At 41.2% G+C, this 18,505-nt stretch overlaps 1 protein-coding gene across 2 annotated transcripts in view; it reads left to right on the forward strand.

Annotated features, from left to right (window-relative positions):
- The window catches only part of DNTT (DNA nucleotidylexotransferase), a 1,394,583-nt gene that overhangs the window by 1,143,888 nt on the left and 232,190 nt on the right, over positions 1-18,505 (forward strand). For both annotated transcript variants that reach the window (XM_086922528.1, XM_086922529.1), the window contains exon 9: positions 13,240-13,494. In XM_086922528.1, the coding sequence (XP_086778654.1) occupies positions 13,240-13,494 (255 nt within the window). The remainder of the gene's footprint in view (positions 1-13,239; positions 13,495-18,505) is intronic.

Below are 18,505 nucleotides of genomic sequence, written 5' to 3' on the forward strand. Positions count from 1 at the left end.
TTCCTGTTTGGGAAGTAATTGGGTGTCTCAGGATTGGCTGATTCACCAAAACGCGATTTTTTAAATTACCGATTCGGTATTTCCGAATTCGGTAATGGATTCTGTAAGACCGAATCGGTAATTGCCTTTCGGTATTTATTTTTTATTACCGACTAGTTCAGATTCGGTATTTAATACCGAATTGCAACGAATCGGTAATGTTTAACGAATTTTTACATACATCACGGTTACCGTATTCTTAATACCGATTCGGTAAAATTCGGTATTAAGGATTCGGTATTCGCAATTTACCTACATATGGCCCTAAGTATTTCATTTTGTATTTTCGACCAAAGTTGTCATTGCCATTATTATTATTATTCTACTCTATGATGTGCCATATTTTTGATATGGTAGGTAAGACAAAGACATTAACATCCATTTATTTTCTGGTCATTAATGTTCCTGCACCCTGATGTATATATGTATGGTGGTGGTGGAGGAGAGGGGGAGTTTTCTTATTATTCCCACATAGTTAAAGTGAAATTAAAAAAATGCTTGTTTGTATGAATTTAGATGAAGTGTCAAATTTTATTAGATAATCAGAGCAATAGTGATAATTTTGTGGCTCTAAAATTGGTGTTCAGACATGCCATGACATGACAATGCCTTCACCCTATGACGGTACGGTAAAAAACTTGGGCATATGGTTTGATGGCAAACTCTGTTTTGGTCCTCAGATCAAAAGGCTATCGAGCTTATGTTTCAGCATCTAGAAATCACTTAAAAAGTTCCTTCCACTGCTCCCCATTAGCGCTAGGAAAACTGTCATCCAAGTTTTGATTACTTCCCACATAGATTATGCCAACAATCTTTATGTCGGTCAGACCGCCTACCTGCTTCAGTTTATCCAGATTACCATGGCCAGACTCTTGCTTAACCTTCCCAAGTGGGCAAATGTCAGGTCACATCTTGGCGATCTGCACTGGCTGCCAGTGGGTGCTAGGGTGAAGTTCAAAGCCCCTGTAATGGTTCACTCTGTGTTAAATTGCAATGCCCCGGCATACCTCCAATCCTGATTTGGTTTCTACTCTCCTGCCAGGCAGCTTCGTTCCTCTAACAAGCTAATGGTGAACCTTCCAAGGGCCTTCAATCGGAAGTCCGGTGGCATCTCCTGTCCATCTGGGCGCAATGGCCTGGAATGAACTTCTGGTGGAGCTTCGAGCTGTCCGTGTCCGAGCATATTTAGGAAGAAGCTGAAGACATTTTTCTTCAAATAAGCTCGCCTGAGCTGTAAGTCTACCTCCTAGACATGCGCCTGGACCCTCCATGGAGTAGCTGCAAGCATTATAAGAGCCAAAACATAAGATAACATAATGCTGTGACCCCTTCTGCAATTGCAGGTATAGCTGACTACAATCTCTATGCATGTATATATGAAATAGTGTAAGAAACTGGGCTATTGGTTCGGATAGGTGGAGGCCCCACTCAAGCAACAACCACAATCCTTTTCAGGGTGAAACACAAAAGTCACTAATTTAACCTGTGCTTAACCCTATGGCAAACAGGTTTGTCCAAATTGAAGCATCTAAGCATGGCATTGGGGCTGTGATGATTGATGAGGGCTTGGGTCAACCTGCAGTGTTCATCAGTAGAAGGCTACTTCTCAGGAACAGAGGTAGAGGGCTGTTGGAAGGGAAGACTTTGCACTGGTCTGGCACTGAAGAAATTGAAGACCATACACGTTTGGCACTCACTTTCAGGTTCTAGACAGACTAAAGACCCCTCTGATGGCTAACGCAGATGAGGGTTAGAATCGCAAACTGTTGAGGCAGTCCATCTCGCTACAGGGAATAGAGTTTACGGTGGAACATCGCACTTGGACTAACCACACCAATGCTGATAGTCTTTCTAGGTTTACCTGCCTTATGAATAAGAACTCCCATGAGGGTGGGTGCTTCCCTCTGATTTCATCTGGGGAGGGGGCACCAGAACAACAAAAATACAGCCAGTAAAACCAGAAGTATTTAATTTTAAGGTTTGTAGGCAAAATAGCAGCAAGAAACAGAAAGTGCCCATCGCGTTTACCAGATCACTCTAGACCACTGGGAAAAGTTCAGGCCAAATGTTATGGAGAGCTGATCAGATGCAAGGACCAAGTTAGTCCCAATGAAACGTTACTTTCTGAAGCCGGGCACAAACATATCTATTCATGTAAGATAAGGCTTTCAGCATCAAATGCAAGTGACGCGTTGCAGACGGTCATCATTGTAGCTCGAAGATCTGGTTGCTGCCGAATCGGTGCTTTGGCTGTTGTTGTGGGTGGTTGTTGCTGTGGTGTGAAGTACAGGTCTTGCAGTGCTGGTTTTCACAGATGGCAGTTTCTGAGTGAACTAACTGCATTAGCATAGAGCCCAAACTTTAGGATTTCTCTTGAGAACAGCTCTCACTAATGCCTGCCAATGGTCCAGGATCTAGGGGCACCTGTTTGGAATCAGCACTCACTTACACAGGAGCCAGCAGCAGGGCTTTGTAGGTCCAGGCAGGTCTAGCTGTAGCTAGTCAGCTGGGTACTTGCAGAGAGGCCTCTGGAAACTTGTTAAGTCCCCATAGTTCTCACAGGAGGTCAGCCAACTGATCTGTGGATTCACTCTGGGTAGCCTGGGATCAAGGCAAGCAGGGTCAAGCTTCCGTCTTTAGACTGCAAGGCAGTGCTTCAAGTAGCAGGCCAGTGCTAATGGCAGCAGGACTGTCCTATCCTCTACAGGACTTCTCTAAGTGATTTTAGAGATCCTCCTTCTATGCCGAGTGCCAGCCTTTGTGTGGGGGAATTCCCTAACCTACCTCAAAATCCAATGCTGATCAGTAAGTCTCCTTACCCTGGTCCAGGCTACAAACTGTCTATGATGACAAAAGGCAGGACAGGCCTGTGTCAGGTGCCTTTATGTGTGCTATAGGCAAATCTGATTGAAGTATAGCAGAGACTGTGTACAGCCCCTCCCCAGCCATCCTGCCAGGATGACCGATTCTGCCCTCATCTAAGTGTTGAGTCCCTCGAAGGATCTGCCAGGACAGCAGGAGTAAGTTCAACACACATAACTTTATTCCAGCTAAGAGAAGTCAGCACAGGCAACTCTTCGCAGCCACCCCATGCTCAGTCAGCTGTAACTGCTTTGCGTGGAACACTCCGAGCGACGCCAATATCAACATGTAATGTTATTATATTCTAAGGAACACAATACATCAGTCCAATACATGGATTTTCAGTGACATTTCCTAATATTTCTCATAACACATCTCCTTTTACAACCAAATACAATAAGATCCAAAAATACCACAAAACAACCATAAGAGAAAAATAAAAACAGCCCTATCAGGACACACCCAAATGCATTGACATAACTCAAAAAAGAGCAGTAAATAGGCTTAATCAAGGCACAGTATAATATTTTTGATATTTTGATCTTCCTGCATTTCTGTTAGGTCTTTTAATCTGGGTTGTGACTTTGTGACAACTTCTTTCCACAGAAGGTGGAGCAGCTTTTTTCCCCAGATCATGTAAATCCTGTGAACCAACTTCACCTGTGTTCAAACTTGAGCCTTTGCCCCACCCGGAACTTGGAATCTTATTCAATCTTGGACCCACAACAATGAAGATTGAAGTCTTTACATCTCAACTCTTCCTCCCAATTTTTCAAAAGATGGCCTTTTTCCAAAAGGAGCAGTTGAGTCAATCGTCATAGACACAATCCCTTCATCATTCACCTTAGCCACATCTTTTTTGTTCCACCCTTTCCCATTCTCCACTCTGATGTAATATCTAGACAATTGAACAACTCTAGTTTCAGGATAATATTTTAAATTGGTCTTCCTTGTCCTTTGTGGTCTCTTCACTCTGAATCATTTCCCCACACAGCATTCTATATCCCTCACCTTCTTAAATACATTGTATCTGATTTTGATCATGGCTTGGGAATCCTCTACTCTTGTTGTTATTTGATTTGGGCTTGGGATACTCTCATCTACTCTTGTTTCTTCTACCACCCATTTGGGGGACCATTCATTGAAGGGATACCTGCCCCTCAACAGGACAAAAGGAGCAAAACCGGTGGTGGAATGTGGGATTTTATGACAGCACCAAACCCTTTCAGGAACTGCATCCTGAAACAACAATCCGGCAGCATTCACCATCTGCATAGTCTCTTTGAACCTCCTGTTCATTCTCTTAATCTTTCCATTTTCTTGCAGTCTCTACAATGTAGTAGTAAGGTGATTGAACCCTATTTTCTTCAAAAACTCTACTATCCTTTCTGAGACAAATTGTACCCCATTATTTGTGATTAAAATGCAGAGATTCGCTCCCCACTGAACAATTCCTTCAAAAAATATATCACACTTGTCGTGTTGGATTCACTCATACAATTATAAAAAATCCATTTAGAGTGATAATCAACTTCTATTAACACAAATATATCCCCTTCATTAATTCCATCAATGGGCACACTAAAGTCCATTCCCAACTTCTCCAAGGAGGCTCAGCATACTCTACAGGACACAACAGCACATCATGGGTGCAAATGGCCTTCTCCACCTGATGACATTCTTCACAACTTTGGACGGTCACCTCAACGTTATTATCCATGCCTCACCACCAGTAGTATATATGCAACCTTTTTCTCGTGTCAGTGATGCCCACATGCCATTTGTGAGCCAGTTTCACCAATATGCATCTTAGGCTATTTAGTGGAATCAGAACAAAGCCTTTCATTACCAGATAATCTTCCCCACTCACTTCATCCTTAACTTCAAAGTACTGCCTTATTTCACTGGCAATCAACCCTTCTCTGGGCTAGCCCTGTCTGGCGTATTTTTTAAGTACCACCTAACATTTGTCTTTGCATACCAGATCCTTCCAAATCAAACGTGAACTAACTTCTTCAAACAAACCATCCACCATCCCTTCCACCATTTGTTCTTCCTCACACACTACATCACTGTGAGTGTGAGATGTTGGGAATCTAATGAGATAATCCACCCTGCAATTCTTGCCTTCCACAATGTGTCTAGTTTTAAAGTTGAATCTATACAATTTGGATAACAGACGGATAAGTCTGTGACTCGTGTTGCTCAACCTTTTTTCATTCCATAAGTACACCAATGGTTTGTTGTGAATAACTACAACAAACTCTCTGCCCCAGACGTGTGGGGCACATAATGATGTGCACCCAACAAACAGACCAGGGCTTCTTTTTTGATGGTGCTGTTTTCTCATCCATTGAAAGACGCCTGGACACAAAGGCAACCATGTGTTACTTCCCTCCTACAATCTGGCTGAGAACTGCCCATTTACCATCACACTGGCATCCACTGTCAGTATAGAGGGTACATCATCCTTGAGGCCTGCAAGGTTGGAGTCTTTATGATGAGGGATTTGAGTATATCAAATGATTCCCTTGGTGTCATCTCCCAGACAAACTTTGCTCCACTCCTCAATAATTTTCTTAAAGGTTCAGTCTGTAGAGAAAAGATTTGCACAAAGCCGAAATAATACTCACATAACCCAAGGAACGATCTCAACTGGTCTTTATCAGTTGGTGGGGAGCATTTGTCTATTGCCAATATGAAATCTTCCTTGGGCATTATGCCTTAAGCTGATATTTTATGTCCCTGGTACGCCACCTCCTCCATCATAAACTTGTACTTTTCCCTCTTTACTATTACATCATATTCTTCCAGGAATGTTAATACTTTATTACGTTTGACCAGTTGTGGCTGAACAAAATCAGAGCATATAAAATGTCATCCTGGTAAGCTGCACATCACTCTCCTCACCCAGTACTTGGTACATTATTTCTGAAAAACAGACACCATTGAGGTTAAGCCAATAGGCATGCACAAAACATGAAATGCCCAAACTGTTGTGTTGAAGGTTGTTAGGGAATGAAAATCTTTGCTAGGGTCGACCTAGTGATAGCTGGCTCTGAGATCAATGATTGAAAAAATTCTCATTCCTCCCAATGGCGCCAACATGTCTTGGATTCTCAGCAGTGGGAAACAATCAACTTGTATATGCTTTTTAAGGACCATAAGTCCACGCAAAGCCAGAAGTCAACAGCTGTTTTTCAATGCCCCTACTATGGGAGAAACCCATTGCCAGGAGTCTACTGGTTCAGTGACACATTCAAAACATAGCTTGCATAACTGTTCTTTAAATAACCCTCTAATACTTAAAGGAACATTGCATACATAGTGTGTAACATGGATCGCTTGAGGTTTCAGAATGTAAATATGTCTAAACCCCCTCACTATTCCCAACCTAGCCTCAAATATAACTTGATGTTTCTCCAAAACATCAGGCAAAGAGCAAAATTCCATTACTATTTTTTCCAACTGGGATTTGGGCTGTGTGGTACCTAGTTCGAAAACGATTCCGAACTTACCCTGGTCTCCCCAACCCATGATATTGTATTTCTTCTTTGCCACATATACCTTAGTGTGCATGGTTCTGTTCTCATATCTTATTTGTTCTTGGAAATAATCCAACATTTCAATTTCTTGCCTTCCTGAACGCTATCGTGCGAATGTCAGTAGCCAATAAACTGATATTTACCCATTCAGTGCAGTAGAGTTTGTCTGACATTATAGTGATAGAGACGCCAGAATCCGCTGTAATTCTCATTCCAACATTTCCAATCTTAACCTTGCAAACAGGATCACCACCTCTACCAACAGTCATGTCAGAGAGTAATTTGAAAGTGGACAACATGTTAACTGACTGCATGACTTTATTTGAAAGATCTGCCTCATCTACCGTATTGACTGCCATTAACTCATGTTGGGTTTCCATCAACATCACTTTTTGTAAATTCTTGCCTACACGTGCAATGTGACCTGTGTTCCTGAATTTAAAGAATGTTTTACCCACAGCTAGGCAATTGCTAAAATTAGATATGTGAACCTTAGACCCACACCTAAAACAAGTTAATCCCTTTTCCGATTTTTTTGATTTGGCTATCCTACCTGACCAGTTAGGTTCACATGCAACTGCATTCACACATTAAGCTGGCTTGTTTTGTTCTTGTTTTTAACTACCTACTTCTTTAAATGTGAATACAGATCGTTTGATGCCTCTAGCTATCTCCAGTATTTCATTTAATGTGGAATTTCTACAACACTGAAACCTTTCCTGAGTTCTGCTGTAGCAACAATTTACAACCCACAAATTCGCATGTGGATGCTAACACCCCCAATTCTGCCACAAATCTATCAATTGTTTCATGTTAGAACTGTTTGCTTGTGAAAAATCTATGTCTTTCCATGATGATGCTGGGATTCTCATTAAAAACAGTTTTCTTAGCTCTTCACTGCCACTGTGAATACATCTTATTGATAGAGGTTTGGGATGTTGATGCGTTCTCTTGGAAAGCATGGAGGAGTTGAGTGTCATCCGCATAGGAGACAACTCTCACTCCCCAAGATTTGTCAGATTTTGCCAGGGCATGAGAGCTATACTAAAAAGTGTGGAACTGAGAGCAAAGCCCTGTGGGACTCCACACTCAAAGGGGTTTGCCTCTGAGGTAAAGAGAGGAAGGAAACCAGCCTGGAAGGGCCAGATTATGTAGGATTTAAGGCATAGTTGGGCTTGGTCTCTAATACCAATCTTTTCAAGTCCCTGAAGCAGGATAGCGTGAGAGACCATATCGAATACCGAGGAGAGATCCAGGAGCATTACAATTACCGGGGTGTTTAAATCTTAATTAACTTTGATGCATTCAGAGACTTCGAGACTTCGAGTAGGGCAGTCTCCATGTTGTAACTAATACAGAATCCTGATTTCAAGTCATGGAGCAGAATGTTATATTCCAGAATGTTTAATAGCTGCTTATTGATGCTTTTCTCAAGAGGTATAGCAACCAAAGGAAGGAGTGAGATGGGTCTAAACTTGCCAAAAACGTTGGGGTTGGCTGATGGGCTTCATAAGCAGTGGCAGCAGTACAGCTTGTTTCCAGCTAGAAGGAACCAGTGCCCTGTCAAGTGATTTATTGAGCAGGGATTCACTCTGGCGTAGCAACTTTCAGGATGGCTGGGGGGTAGGGGTCAAGAGGAGAACCTGATTTGCAATTTGCAAGTTCAGTTGCAGATTCCTCATATGGTATGGGGCAAAATTAGCTGGTAACAGACAGAAAAGGCATGAGACAATGCTCCTTGATTAGTGGAGCTCTGTACTGGAAAATGCTCGTATATGCCTTGGATTCTCCTATAAAAGAAGATTTAGAGGCCCTATAACTATGCAGATGACACACAAATACTCCTTCAACTGGAATGCCCAAAAGACATTGGAAACTCTCCAATTTTCAGTTGTCTCAGAGCCGTGGATCAGTGGATGACTTGGAGCTATCTCAAATTGAATGCCTCTAAAACAAAAAATACTCACGTTTGGCGATTGGAAACATTATGACCCACTTGCCGCCTGGCCTGATGAACTGGGACTACCGCCTAAAGTATCGAAGGAAGTAGGAACCTCGGAATGACCATGGACTCCAAGCTATCAATGAATGCCCAATTGGACAAACTAGCAAGATCAAGCTTTGCCACTATAAAAAAGCTGCAATTAATTGTCCCCCATTTGGGATTTCCACACAAGGTTAAAGCTACCATCTCCATTGTTCTGTCCAAACTCGAATACGCCAATAGCCTCCACCATGGATCATCTTTAACAACCTTGAAAAGACTACAACAGATTCAGAACTCGCTGCCAGACTACTCTTACATACCAAACCGCAAGACAACATCTCACCTGCCTTGAAAGCCCTGCATTTATTACAGGTTGCCAGAAGATCAACGTTTAAGCTGCTTTGTATCACCCACAAAGCAATACATGGAATGGGACCGCTGTTCATCAGGACTAAAATCACCAAACACATTCAACAAAGGAACCTCTGCTCTAAAGTGGCACCTGGCCTCAAACTCCCAAGATACAAGAAAAAAACCACAGGTGGCACGTCCTTCTCTGTTCAAGCAGCCAAAGTATGGAACTCTTTACCCCCCAACATAAGATCCATGGACTACCACCTTACCTTCAGAAAACTACTCAAGAATTGGCTCTTCCTCACATAAGCACCATACGTAAACAGAAATTTACAGCATATCCCTCTGCATAAAACCATTTATTTTACTATAGATATGTACCTATCTTTGTATATTGCTTTAACATGTAGAATAATTATGTTATTAAAAAATAAATACAACTACATTTTTAAAGTAAAATAACACTTGAAAACTAGAGTTTATCTAATGCATCTTTTTACTTCCTTTATGCATCTACATGCCTTCCATGTACTTGGATCTATATATTTATTACTTTTCTCCTAAAAAAGCATATCCAATGCACTACCCTATTTCTCATCCTATACCTCTATCAATATCTTTAATCCACATACACATACCTCCTTTATGCATCTAAGTGCTTTCCATGTACTTATTGATCTATATATTTATCACTTTCTTCCAATTCAGCATATCCAATGCACCATCCTATTTCTCACCCTTTACTTTGCTTAATATATGTTCTATCCCAACTTCCTGATTCATCTCAAACTTCTTCCTACTACTCTTTCCAATGCACAACCCTATTTCCAATCCTATAACTCTATCAATATATCCTCTACATACACTCTCTCATTTATCCCAAACCCCGTACCACTACTATGATTCCAAAGTAACCCTTTCTAGACTCTCCCATACTCTAGCCCTCCTTGCATCATCTGACACCTCGTTTACTATACTGATACCCCAAAACAAGCCTTTCTAAACTCTTCCCTCTGACTCTTTCCCTCCACACCCCCTTTTTACTCATCCCAAAGCATCTTCCTAATGCTATGACCTCCCAAAAAAAGTGTAAATCCTTCACTGTTCTATCCCTTCACTATCATTTTCAATCAAATTAACAGACTAACATCTTCACTTCTCAAATTTCTTATTTCACCATACTAATTCCACAGTAATCCTTATGGGTTCCGGAGTAGCGTGCTACTTGCCAAAAAAGCGCTTCAAAACCCCCTATCAGGGGTAGCAAGCGCTATATAAATGCAAACCTCTTTCCCTCTTCTATCCCACCACTACCCTTCTCTATCTAAATAACTGAATAACATATCCACCACTCAAATTAGTTTCATATTTCACTATACTAATTTTCAACACTAATCCTTTATGGGTTTCGTAATAGAGTGCTAGGCGCCAAAAAAGGTGCTTCAACACCCCATTAGGGTTAGCAAGGGCTATATAAATGCTAAACTTTTTTTCTCTCTTCTATTCCTCCGCTCTCCTTCTCACTCCAAATAACTGATTAATATCCATCACTGAAATTGATTTCATATTTCACTATACTAATTCAACACTAATCCTTTATGGATTCCGGAGTAGCGTGCTACTCGCCGAAAAAGCTCTTTGATGCCTCGTCAGGGGTAGTAAGTGGTATATAAATAAAATTACAATACAATACAATATAACTGCTGCAATACAATACAATATAATACCATAATACCACATTACCATAATCCTTGGCCTCATTCCTGCCCTAGGATGTATTCTCTTCTTGTTTCAAGTGACATGTAAAGTCTCAAATAGGTCATCAGGGAAACAGCAGTTATTGGATGCCCGTGGCAGATAAAACAGACTAGAAGAGCCATGGGATCAGCTGATACATGTTATGTTATGTTATGTTATAAAACATTTTATTACGCGCTCTGCTACTACAAAGTATCCTGGCGCGATATGTGAGCACTAAGCTGACCCAATCCAGAAAAGAAAGAAACAGAAAACTAAATACTGAGATTAAAAAGATGGGTTTTTAGCCCTTTCTTGAATCCTGCTAGTGTAGTTGATGATCTCAGAAAAAGCGGTAAGGCATTCCAGGCCCGTGCTGTTTGGACAGAAATTGACTGACCACCCAGTCTCGCATATCTGACTTTAGGCATAGACATCAGACGGAGATTGGCCGATCGAAGGGCACGATGAGGAGTATAAAAAATAAACCTCTTGTGCAAATATTGTGGGCCTTGCTGATGCAGGGCCCGAAAGGCCAGAACCAATGATTTGAACATAATGCGATGTGCCACTGGGAGCCAGTGGAGCTCTCGAAGATGGGCACGTGCACTAGTTCTTCGTGGAAGATGGAACAAAAGTCGCACGGCCGCGTTCTGAATGATCTGCAATCGCTTTATAAGGTATTTAGGGAGACCACTGTAGAGGGCATTGGCATAATCGAGCCTTGACAAGATCAAAGCACGCAAAACAGTCTCCTTCGCCTCCCTGTGGAGAAGTGGAAGGAATCTCTTGAGTGACTTGAGGGTCGCAAAACAGGTCGCAGTAAGTTTTTTTAGATGAGCTTCAAACTTAAGATCCTGTCCAAACCAGACCCCCAGGTTTTTGGCCGGGCCTCCGTGATAGCTAGGACATGCCAAATTAGTTGGCCAAATAAGCTCCCTAAAATTGGCCGGAAAATTGCCATAAAATAGTAGCTCTGACTTGTCCTCGTTACATTTGAGCTGGGCTGAGACAAGCCATCGGAAAACATGGGTCAAACAAGAACAGACAGCCTGGGCGTCTAAGCAGTCCTTAGGCCAAGTGAACAACAGCTGCGTATCATCAGCGTATGACATTATTTTGGCTCCCCACTGCTCAGCCAAATAAATCAACGGGGTCATATAGACGTTGAACAGCAGTGGGCTTAGCGTCGAGCCCTGTGGTACCCCGGTGGTGAGCTTCTTAGGTGATGAGGCAAATGGGGGCAGCCAAACTTGCTGCGACCGCTCAGACAAAAACGAAGACAGCCAGGCCAGAATCGCACCCGACAACCCCACCTCTGCCAGCCTAGTCATTGTTTGGCATATATGCTCTTTTTTCTGCAAAGGACTACGCACTTTTCTCAGTGATTGTGATTGACAAAAAAAGCATTTCTTGTTAGGACACATCTGCTTAATCAACAAAAGATACCTGCCTTGTTGTGTATTGTTCTCTTCTAATTAGGCCACAAACAAATGTAAATACATCTTGTTGGCACTTCATTCCATGGGTCCATGTCATCGTCTTCAAGCCTGTTCTCAATGAGGGGACAATGCAAATTGTTATGGACCAAAGCAATTCGTAAAGAACTCAAGCCAAAATTATTGACAGTGCATCAGAACAGCCTTTCCATTCTTCTGCTTTGCACCAGCACGAGGAGTAATACCATTTTGTCCAGTGGCTCCACAGGTGATTCAGGACAGTTTTGTGAGTTGATGCTCCTCCATTTCAGTTCAAGAAGGATAGATAAGAAGACAAGGATTCAAATCCTGTTTTTGAAAGCAGCTTTGTATATTTATTTTCAAATAAACTTTTTGACAGGATTCAAATAATTCAGGCGATTCAACATCATATTGAACAAAGGATGTCATCCGACACGTGTTTCGCCCGTTCGCTCAAGTCGACCAGGGCTTTTTCAAGGCTTCTAATGTCTTGTAACTGTATAGCCAGATAAATATGTAATCTCTGACAAGGCGTGTTCCGTCCCTTTAGAGAATCCTTGTCTTCTTATCTATCCTTCTTGAAGTGAAATGGAGGAGCATCAACTCACAAAACTGTCCTGCTCGAATTCCTTTTGAGGCCTAAGAGGTCCTGGGCCTTGAGTAAATCCTCCTCCGCAATTCACTTATGTTCCAATTGGGCAATACTATCCAGTGCTGGGATCCTAGGACTTCCTTAACCGACAAACTGCTCCACAGGTGATTGCACCTGTGTCATTTCCTGGATGCTCTTCGGTGGTGTGTGCTGCAGTCGAAAAGGAATACAACTTCCAAAATGTATGCTGGAGCGGGTAAATCAGAAGTACAAATACCAGACCTAATACATATATTTGAGCTCAAGTGTTTTATTATGAGATAGGCATTTATGTGTCATGAGTAACCACAATTTGCATTTTTTATTTGAGGAGACGGGCATATATGAGAAAGCATCGATTATTTATGTACAATAATGTATTGTCTTATCTGAGATCATGCTATGGGGCTAGTAGTATTTAGCTGTGCACCTCTAACGCTTTTAAAGTCATGTAGATTGCCTTTAAATGTTCAAAATGTTTTGTTAAAACCAGAAGATAAACGTGAAGAGAAAAACATGTATTGCTTTACGAAACAGTTGACCTAATTGCCTTGCAGATATGCATAACGCAAATGCACCATGACAAGAACATGCTTTTGATTTCAATGAGTTTACCATTTTTAGGATCTACTCATTTACTATACTATTGTCGAATCAACTATTGATGAAACCAAACCACAAAGTAAAAAAGTGGACGGACTCGACAATTTTCAGAAATGTTTTGCAATTCTGAAATTGCACAAACAAAGGGCGGAAGTCAACAGGTGCGAGGAATCCCAAGGAAGAGAAAATAGAAAGTGGAAAGCTGTACGTGTGGATCTGGTGATATGCCCACGTGAACAATATGCTTATGCACTCTTAGGATGGTCTGGCTCCAGGGTAAGATGCAACAAATATATGACACAATTTCAGTGCCTTAGTTCCTTTATTTTACTTTATATTGCATATCAGTGAATCATGTTGCCATGCTAGAAGTTGTCACCTGTTTGCACTGTGGACCTCTTCGTGAATGCTTCGGTGTCAAAAAGTGGATTTGTAAATAGCGCGGCAGGTTTCCCACACAAACATAAGAAGCACACTCTGGTCAGCTCATAACACCTTTTTGGTGAATCGCATCCCAATCCCTGTCATCACTGGCACTATCAGCAGGGGGTTCCCTAGAGCAATGTGTGCTGCATTCAAGTACCAAACAATTTTAAAGTTAAGAACACAACCTAAACAAATTCCAAAGATAGTTAGAAAATTAAGAAAAAGTATATGAATGTTTCAATTTTTAAAGCAAAAAGCTTCAAGACAAATCAGTACGCCAATTGAGTCAATGCTCATAAGAGACCAGGAGCAAGGTGCAATTTTAAGATGGCCATGATAAAGCAGGTGACATGGATGAAAGTTTGTTTCTTTGGACTTTACTTGTCTGGTTTTCAATGAACCCTTCTTATTCTGTGTACTGGGGAAATCTCTACATCCAATCCTGGCAACTTTTACAAGAAAGCCCTTCTCTTTCAGTAGCATTTCCTTTCCAGACTGCAAACCTTCTCACAGTCCCGTATTCAAGCTTGCCTGATCCTTTTACCCACTGCAGGAGTGTGGTATTCCCTTTCAGTCATCAGAACTGAAATTAGTTCTCTTCACCTTCCCTAGAACTAGATTTTCCTCCTGCAGGGCGCTCAGAGAAATATCTGAGTGAATTAATGGTGTCAGTGCCGGAGACTGATGTTTGCAATCTAAACTTCAGAAGAGCTGTTCTGGTAGCCTTTTGAATTACAATATATTCCCCTCCCCTCTCAGATAACCCATCCATGTTAAGCGGTAATTGCTGACACAACTTAAACCTTCCTGCTCCCCGAGGCAGAACTGTTGTCTTTGGGCCAGTAATTTACTCCAACCCCAGACTGCGTAATCCATTGTTTAGAGTGGGTCCACCAGACAAACTGGTTGTAATCCAATTTGTTCTCATATAGCACTATACTATTTAAAAGTAGGATTTCCAGTACACTGCTCAGAAATCTACACCACTAAACTAGATTTTAATAACAAGTGAAATTAAACTTTGAATTCATTCTTTACCTTTTCTTTAGACAGAGTTGGAAATTCAATATTGATTCACATTTGGTAGAAAATAAATTTAATTGTAGAGTTATTTGTTGAGATGGGATCAGGGTGAACCCCAAAAGTGCTCCATGCTTATTTCTCTGGTAGCTAGACACAAAAGGAGTCAGGCTTAACTTAGAGGCAATGTGTAAAGAATTTATGCAGCACACAAACAGTAATATAGTAAAAACACAATACAAGAAAAACATCAAACCAATTTCAGAAATATACAGTACATTTTTATGAAAAAAAGATGCTAGAATGACAAACATTCAATCAGTAGAACCAGAGCTATTCAGTTTTAAAGGTTTAAGTGAGAATAGCACCTATAAGGTCAAAGTGCCACTCGCGGTCATCAGATCGTGCTAGACCGGGGAAGTCACAAGTTCAGGCCAACTGCAATCGAGCTTGGGTCAGATACAGGGACCAGATTCACCTCCGAGGCCGTTGCAAAGAGATCCATTTGCGTTAAAGGAGACTGCAAGGAGGAGTCTCAGCTTTGTGGACAGTCGTCTATGTGGGCTAAATAGCAGGCCAGGCATCACATACATTCACAGTAGAAAAGAGGGTCCCTGAGATAACAGATTTATGGAGAAGAATCCAAGGAAGGATGCTCAAACAAAAAAGAAGGGGCAACAAACTTCTCCAATACTTTACTAACAAAGCAATGCGTCTAGCATACTACAAACACCATAAGTCAGATCAGTTTATTTAGCGATGTATTCATTGTCCATAGAAAAGGTTTTGTTTGATAAGAAAAATCTCATGACATTAATATGTACATTTATATGCAAAGATTTTGTGAGCTCTGCAGTAACACAAACAAGAGACAATAAGTTACATACATCAGAAACACAAAGACCTACAGTGACATATAAAAAAGTTAACACTCACATACAATCATACTTCACATCAAGTGCAGATCTAAGTACAAGCATGAATATGAAAATTCAAGAAAAATTCTTTTTCTCCTTTTTTGAGTAATACAACAGAAATATTTGCACACTTTCTTTTGTCAAAAACAGAATTATTCTAATAAAAACAGTACAATATATATAGACAGAGGTACGCTGACCCACGTTTTGGCAGTCACAATGTGATAGAAGGGGTGAACCATAAGCTTCATCAGGGCGCTGTCTACATTCAGAAGTCAATGAGACCTGTCATAGATCTGGGTGAATTCACAGAATAATAATTCAGGAAATGGTGTTCATAGTAAAATCCAAGAACTGATCTGAAATATGGACACCGCAAATGGAAAAGGAAAAGAAAAACTTGATACAGTGAGTTGAAAGAGTGCTTAAAATAATAATTGAAAGACAAGATAATGCCTTTTGAGACCAGTGTTTGTAACAAACCAAATCACACCACAGTGAAAGGATAAGATGAGAATGTGGAAGATTCAAACTGAAAAACTACCCACGTGACAGAAAGTGAATAGGCTACATAAAAAACAGAGATGACATGATACATACTTGAGGGTTTAACCTCAAACTAGGAAACCCTAGGACTTCAATAATAATCCTACATTCAAAGTTGGTTTGAAAGAGTGAGTCAAATTTAAGAAAAAATGTAGGTCAAGACTAGGCAGAAGCCAAGGAGTATAAAGTACTTATCAATAAAACAGGAAAAGATAACATTAAAAGAATGGTGCAGGGAGAAAATTAAAAGTAAATAACAAGCTCAATATATAGGATGGTACTTGCCTCTTACGCAATCCTTGGGAAGGTAAGCAATAAAGAAACTCGTATTCTACCAGGAGAAAACGTATCAGGGGTCGGGGGGAACTCTAATACTATATTCAGGAATCACAGCCCGGATTCTGATAATAATAATGGGGGGAAAAATCTGGAAAAATAAATAAACAATATATTGATCTAACCAATAGGAGAACACTGAACTGAATGCTCAGTGAATCTCAATATGCGGACTAGGGGGGACACCACAGTGGAGTGACCTGCAGGAACCCTACTAGAGAAAGAAAGGTGAATAAGGAGAGAAGCCCACAGTAAAACAAATCACAGGGCAGAAATAAATCATTAATCGTGTGACTTATAAAAGAGAATCACCGGGAAAGATATCTAAAGTGAAAAGTAGAGGAATCCAAGGGACAAAATTTAACGGAGCTCAAAAGCTCAAAAGACTGTTAAAAGGAATAGAGGCAGATTATATGAGAGGCCAACAGATGAACTTACCCAAAATCGGATAGAGACACAGAACGTCCTCAATATAAGACACAAGCGGTTCAGGAGAACTGTTAAATAAATAGTAAAAACAGAGCTCGGTATTCAAGACAAATCCAGTAGTAGAAAAAGAAAAGGATGCTAATGATAGCCGATAAACTTACCCAAAATGTGGTAGACACACAGTACTTCCTCAAACCGTTATGCGGCTCGAGAGAAGTCAATAGAATGGTAGTGCATTATAAAGCGTCAAGAAGAATTATGAAAGCCTTGTAATAAGGCATCACATACAGTCACCACAGAAGCACGTAGAACTGGACGCCATTGCTTTAGATTTTAACTGGCAGTCATCGCAGGCTGCTACTACTGTATTCCAAAGTGCAAAACTTGCTTTGCAAGTTGCCACAGACTGTCACTGTTGGAGGGAAGAACAGGTTTTACCAAAGCTTCACATTGGCAGTTGTCATGGGCAGCAGAGTTTTGGCACGAATAAGCCCGTTTGCGTTCGTGGGGAGCCCAAACTTCAGGGTTTTCTTTAGGAAGCGTGCACTCTTATGCCAAGCAAGGGTCCAGGACCTAGGGGGGTACATCTTTGGAGTCAAGGACGCTCGCCAGCAGGTTTCAGTCAGGTCCCATTGCACGTCCAGGCGGTCCAGGTGCATCAGTCAGCTGTGCAGTTGCATGGAGGCCTTTAAAATTCCTTGTGCCCTGTAGCTCACACAGGAGGTCAACCAACTGACCCTTGGAGTTACTCTGGTTAGTCTAGGATGAAAGAAAGCAAGTCCAGTCTTCCTTCTCAGGCAGCAAGGTAGTCCTTCATACAGTAGGGTAGTCCTTCTTCTGTAACTTCCACAGCCCCAGGAGTGTTCTGATGAGTGGTTCTGGAGATCAAATATTTGTACCTGGTACACATTTTATTGGGGAGGGGGCTCCCTATCCTATCCCCAGATCTGTTTTTCTCCTTCCTCTGTCAAGGCTCCATAGAATATGACAGGACATCCCTAGTGGCAGATTCCTTTGTGTGGGCAGCAAGCAAAGCCCTTTCAAATGCAAGTGGGACTGGTTACACTTCCTTCCGAATCATCCTCCCAGTAAGGCCCATCTTGTCTGGAAGCAATACACAAACCCCAACAGCAGAGCCATTCACAATCATCTGACTCAGGACTCTGTCAGAAGTCACAAATGGTTAGGACCAGTGAATGACAACTTTCTAAAAGTGGCATTTTCAGAACTCTAACTTAAAGTCAAGATTTAGTACTAAAGAGGATTTAAAGTTACAATTAATTTAGATGCAAACAGCATGTCTCTGTCTGCTCCCAATCCAATGTTAGTATGTAATAAGGTAAACAAGTGCTAGTCAATGGGAGAGATAGACTTTCCTGTACTGAAAAATGACTTTACAACTTTACCACCAGGACATGTAAAACTTAAGTAAAAATATCCTACTTTTTAAATACAATGTGCCATGCCCTATGAACTTTTAGGCTCTACCTTCGGGGTGACTGAAAAGTATTAAAAAGGAATGTTTAGACTGGAAACATTTTACTTTGCTGGGTTGAAATGGGAGTTTAAAACTGCAGTATAGACTGTAGTGGCAGGCGTGAGACACATTTTTA

The sequence above is a fragment of the Lissotriton vulgaris genome, chromosome 5, assembly GCF_964263255.1.
Source record: "Lissotriton vulgaris chromosome 5, aLisVul1.2, whole genome shotgun sequence".
Lineage (NCBI taxonomy): Eukaryota > Metazoa > Chordata > Amphibia > Caudata > Salamandridae > Lissotriton > Lissotriton vulgaris.